General features: G+C 34.7%; 1 protein-coding gene across 1 annotated transcript; it reads left to right on the top strand.

The window, feature by feature from the left end:
- Nucleotides 1-1,257: 1,257 nt before the first annotated feature.
- Nucleotides 1,258-4,551, top strand: LOC107773642 (heptahelical transmembrane protein 2). The gene is made up of 4 exons (XM_016593047.2): nt 1,258-1,646; nt 1,735-1,827; nt 1,912-1,972; nt 3,619-4,551. The coding sequence occupies exons 1-4, from the start codon at nt 1,408-1,410 to the stop codon at nt 4,297-4,299; spliced, it is 1,074 nt and encodes a 357-aa protein (XP_016448533.2). The 5' UTR covers nt 1,258-1,407; the 3' UTR covers nt 4,300-4,551.
- The last annotated feature ends 1,228 nt before the right edge of the window (nt 4,552-5,779 follow it).

The raw sequence follows: 5,779 nt of genomic DNA, 5'->3' as shown, positions 1-5,779 counted from the left end.
TATTTTTTTCTTTTTCATTATGTTTGATTTTTGTCTAAATCTGCATGTCAGGAAATTGTAAGTCTTACAAAATACAATAAAAAAATTTCGTGTGATTTTAGATCTATTTCATCCTGTTTTGTCATATTCAATTATCATGATTTTACATATATTCATATATCCAGAGGTTTAGATAGGACATGATCGAAACAATCAGAGGCGGATCTTGGATTTGATAGTTACGGGTACCACTGCTTTTAATGCAAACCGATCATAGTGAAGAGATTGAATATGAGTGTACATTTAGTCGGTTCAATCTATCTTTTATTAATTCGGTTCGGTTCATTTTTAATTATTTTAATTCAATTTAAAAGAGTTTTTATACATAAATGAATATGTGATCACAAAATCAAATAAATTCTGTCCAATTCCGTCTAATTCAATGGATTCAAATTCGATTAATGTGATTAAAAATTATAAAGTAAAAATAAAATTTTATATTAGGAAATACACTTCAATCTACATATAGCTAGATAAAAATTATTTCTTTGATGCATCACTCTAAATTTTTCTAAAATTAATAAAATAACATTAGATGGATAAAAAGAGGAAATGATTAAAATCACATTCAAATAAATTTGAAGATCTAGAAAAAGAAAAAGGAATCAAATATACAATTTAAATAAATAATAAAAATAAAATTGCACAAAAAGAGTGAATAACAAAGGTGAAGAAATTAAAAGAATTTAAGAGAAGGAGTATAAAGAAAAGAAAGGGAAGGGAAAATGATAACAAAAAAACAACTAGGACCACAACCTAGAGAGTCTGATCTAGGGCCTTTTATTTGGAATTCCAGTGCTTTATCGGTTACACCTGTTGTTATTTTGTGACTTCGGGCGCCATTAGTTATATATGTTCAATATTTTGAGAAAAATATCAGTACATACATAAAATTTTATCCGAGTGAACGGATGACATACCACCACAATCTCCTACATAGATCCGCCCCGGAAACAATCACAATGCATTTTATTTTATCATTCTGGTGTGATATTTGCACCTTTTGCCGAGTATTTTATATTTTAGAAAAGCTTAATAGCAAAAAATAAATCTATTTACAGTATTTAATAAAATCGCATTTTCATTATATGTATGTGATTTATTTTTCCTTTTTGATTTCTTGTATGTGATCTCAAGGCCTAAAAAGTAAATACATACAGTTACTAGTAAGGAATCAACTTATTTTACAACTGTCAGTTGATATAAGTAGAAAAGTTGTTGAGTGGAAGTCACGTCCCTCAAATTTCCAGCTCGTTGCAAACAGTTGGTTAGAAATCACAAGAAACAAGCAATCCACCTTTCTTGAGATCGCCGTCGATAAGAGATCAACTGCAATTTTCCGGCGAAACTTCGCCGGAATCTCATAATATGAAGAACAGAGGAACTAAGAAGAAGAGCTTGAAAATCGGAAACGTAGAGCATACTGAATCGGCCAAAATGAAGACGAACAATAAGAAGTTAAAAAGTAAATTGGTGAAGTACGAAGAATTACCGGCGTATCTCAAAGATAACGAGTTTATCAGAGACTATTACCGCTGTGAATGGCCTCTTAAGGATACCGCTCTCAGCCTCTTCTCTTTACACAATGAAACTCTCAATATTTGGACGTATGTAATTCAAAAATTTCACTTCATTTTCATTTGATTTTCATTCATTTTCGAGTTATATTAATCTTATTTTTATAAATTTTTATAGGCATTTGGGAGGATTTGTGATATTTGGGATTTTGACGGTATTGACCTTGACAGAGAAGACGACAATGGAGAATTTGCTTGCTGGTTTCTTCAGGTTCGTTTTCGTAATTTTGAACTTCTTTAGTCCTTTTTTGTCATTTGATACATTGGTAAAAAGACAGTACTCTATCCTAAACAGACCGGCGGGAGAGGGACGGTGGATGACAATGAAGAGAAATGGGTCAGCTGATTCTTTTCCGGTGAGTTTCTGCCGTTACTTTTTTTATTATTATTAAATCACATTTTTTAGTTTAAAAGACAGTGAAAAGACTTGAGATGACAACACTTAGCGAAAAGGTCGGTTTTGTGGTGGGTCCCTACTTTTGCAAATTTTAGGAAATATAGCTGGGATACGCAATAAATTTTTATTCGACACCTGGGCCCGTTTAAACAATCTTCTTCATTTGTTTGGGAAAAAGTTTGTTATAAATCGCATTCGAATATTTATTATCGTATTTAAGCTTATAATATGGTGAATTTAGGAATTTAGCTGTATCTCAACTATGCGATTTTTATTTTTTTGCTTATCTCTTTCTTGGAGTTTTTCAGATTTAGTCTTCAAACGAGGAAAGAAGGCTATAATTCTTTTTAGTTTAATTTTGAATTTAGTATTGCTCTTAAATAGGAGTAAAAGATGGGTCAAAATTTTGGAATTTTTAATCCTCAATTAAATTGAACAATATCTTACTTTTAATATAATACTGACACTGCGACAATCAAGGACTGATTGAGGGTCCATATAGTTTGACTAAAGAGTTAGTAAAATCAGGACATAGGAAATGGTGACAGGTAGAAACATATAGTACTAGTACCTTAACACCATTTCCAAAGCCCATGATTTTTACCTGATTGATAGGTAAAATGTTGGTGGAGTGACTTGATTTGGTTTGTCAACTAGGAGTAGTATGGTTGGTGAGTTCTGCAAACTATTCTCTAAATTAAATTCTAAACGGAGAAAGATAATTAAAAAAACAAAGGAATGATTGAGAGGCATCCCGATGCACGAAACATTCCGCGTTCACGTAGGATCCGGGTAAGGGCCGTACACCAAGGGGTGTGATGTAGGAAACATACCCTCATGGATATCAGTGTTGATTCCAGGGGTCGAACTCGTGACCTATAGGTTACACGGAGACAACTTTATTGTTGCTCCAAAGCTCCCCTTCGAATGATTGAGAGGTGTTTCCTTAATTTGGGTTCTGCCATATTAGATCTTTGATTTCAGCTAGGCTGGTTAGTTGTGTTGTTGCACCAACTTAAGTTCTTATATCAGTGTTGAATGCCAGATCAAATGAGGTCTCATATTAACTTACTTTGGATTCTTGATGTGATAGGTAGTTACAAAAAAGTGTCTCAATTTATGTTAAGAGAGTCCTGAGGAGTCAGATAACATTCATTCCTAAAAACATGGACATGAATCTGACCATTGTCAAAAAGATTTTGTTTCTAAAAAATTTGATTCAATGTAGAAAGTTTCATGAACTTGAACGAACTGTTAACTTTCTTAGCTAGCTGCTTTATGAATCCGATATGCTAGACTAGTAAACAGAGTTGTTTTGTTCAATATTAATGGTGAGATCATAAAGGAGACTCTTTTTCTGGGACACTAAACATGGTTCGTGCACGAAATAATGTAGTTTGTTGCCAAACCTACTAATACTGCATATGTTCTAACATTTTGCTATAAAAGCAGAATGTCCAATATAACTGTATTGAGGGGAAAGAAGTGATGCATCTTGACCTTTATCAGATTTTGGGAAAATTCTGTTTGTGTTTATGCAAATGTTAAGCTGCAAATAAGATACTAAGCATCATCTCCTTATCAAATTTGGTTTCTGATTTGCAGGATACTTACACCAGGCAGATCTCAGCCCCATCATTTCTAGGTGCATATGGAGGTTATGAAGTTGCCATATGGCCTTGGTTTGTATTCCTAGGAGGAGCTATGGTTTGTTTGGTCTTCAGCTCTGTCTCTCACCTATTTGCTTGCCACTCGCATAAATTCACCCTCTTCTTCTGGCGTCTCGATTACTCTGGGATTTCTATCATGATCATCTGCTCTTTCTTTGCTCCAATATATTACACTTTCTGCTGTCAACCATATTGGCGTTTTTTTTACCTAACCTCCATTACTATAGTCGGTATCCTAGTCATTATCACCCTTTTCGCCCCGGCTGTCACCTCTGGTCATTTCAGATCATTCAGGGCTGGTCTGTTCCTTGCTATGGGTTTCTCAGGTGTGATTCCAGCAGCACATGCTGTTTCCCTCTACTTTCATCATCCACAAGTACTCGTGGCTCTGGTCTACGAGATAGCTATGGGCCTTTTGTATGCTGCTGGAGCAGTGTTCTACGTTACGAGGTTTCCAGAGAGATGGAAACCAGGTGCATTTGACCTTGTTGGACACAGCCATCAAATATTCCATGTACTCGTCGTTGCAGCAGCCCTTGCACATAGCATAGCAACTCTGGTTATCATGGACTGGCGTCGAGGATTGCCACCGTGCAATGCAGGTATTCTTGGATAGACAATACATCTGCAAATGGCATAATTCCCAACTCAGAAACTCTATTACTCTAGCTTCTAACAGGATCAGGAGATATCATTATATTGATTTTCAGCTAGATGCTTTACCATTTCTACTAATTAGAAGCAGTTTAGGTACATCAATAACATTGATAGCTCTCATACTGTTATCTTCGTATCTTACAGAAACATATATGTCCGTTGTGCCATGGATTCTTATTGAGTGATCCATATATACGTGATATTTGATGCCTAGCTATTTTGGAAGACCTTGTTTGCCTAGCTAATGAGTACCTAAACTACCTCTAGTGCTAGAGAATTTAGCCTCAAATTATAGAGTATTCGAATGAAATGGTTGGTATTAAATGAAGGGAAATAGCTAGACGTTGAAGATTTCCAACTACCTTGGAATTAAGAGACAATGGTTGACTACCTTGGAATAAATTTGCGGAGCTCAAACATTTTCTTTTCAAGTATGGTTGGTGAGATTTGCAGACTATCCTCCGATCCTAAAAGAGAGAGCATAAAAAAGCAACCTTGATTTTATCATAATCTATTGTATTGTTTCTTTACATAATTATGATGACATTAAAAATTTCTTTCTCTGATATTCAACAAAGTAGAATAAGATCGTACAGATCGGGATAAGAGGAGTACTTTTAGGTTTTCCTTTCCCTTCGTTGGTAGTTATTCACTTGCTCGTTGCATTGCTACTACAATTCATATATAGTAATTGTTAGTCTTGATTAAATCTTCAAGCCGACCATTTGTGACGAGAGCAGTAACACAAGTACGGCAAAAGGGACATGTCTCGTTTTCTGGTACTAATAACCAAGGAATAATACAAGCAGCATGAAACCTATGACAGCAAGCAACAAGTATAACTTCGCTCATATCATCATCTTCTTGTTCATCAAATTCTCCTAAGCAGATACAACAGTCACTGTTTGTGCCTTTAATTTCATCAGGAATATCAATCACTACTTCAACACCTGGGCATGGGGTAGTTGCTCCAGCTCTTTCTGCTCCGGCTGATAATTCGCTTTGTTGTGTTACTCCACCCGAATAGGTTTTCAACTCGCAAAAATATAACAAAACAACCAAAATGATGAGCGGCACCAAGAAGACAGCGATGAGAATTGGCATTTTTTGTAGGGTGATGACTTTGAATGCTAGGTCAAATTGCCAGTGAGATTATTATAGAAGAAAGATGGCAATCAAGGGGTTATATATATATATATATATATATATATATATATATATATATATATATATATATATATATATATATATATATATATATTATAAGTTGTTTGATGACGTGATACGACTGTGAGCCATGATTATAAATATCCTAAATCCTAATGTGCATGGGTTTAGATTTTGCAAACCTTTTAGGAGTAGGAGAAAACAATTAAGGAAATGATACGTGTCCCAAATCCCAAATCCTTAATTGCGTTTTTCACTAAGATTATGATATT

Source organism: Nicotiana tabacum, chromosome 21 (assembly GCF_000715075.1).
Source record: "Nicotiana tabacum cultivar K326 chromosome 21, ASM71507v2, whole genome shotgun sequence".
Lineage (NCBI taxonomy): Eukaryota > Viridiplantae > Streptophyta > Magnoliopsida > Solanales > Solanaceae > Nicotiana > Nicotiana tabacum.
The sequence above is the reverse complement of the archived record's forward strand: the minus strand, read 5'-3'. Positions and strand labels throughout refer to the sequence as shown.

Coding starts and splice junctions, on each gene's coding strand:
- LOC107773642 (XM_016593047.2), top strand. CDS start 1,408: ATGAAGAACAGAGGAACTAAGAAGAAGAGCTTGAAAATCGGAAACGTA. Junction 1,647..1,734: donor GAAACTCTCAATATTTGGAC/GTATGTAATTCA, acceptor AAATTTTTATAG/GCATTTGGGAGGATTTGTGA. Junction 1,828..1,911: donor TTGCTTGCTGGTTTCTTCAG/GTTCGTTTTCGT, acceptor TATCCTAAACAG/ACCGGCGGGAGAGGGACGGT.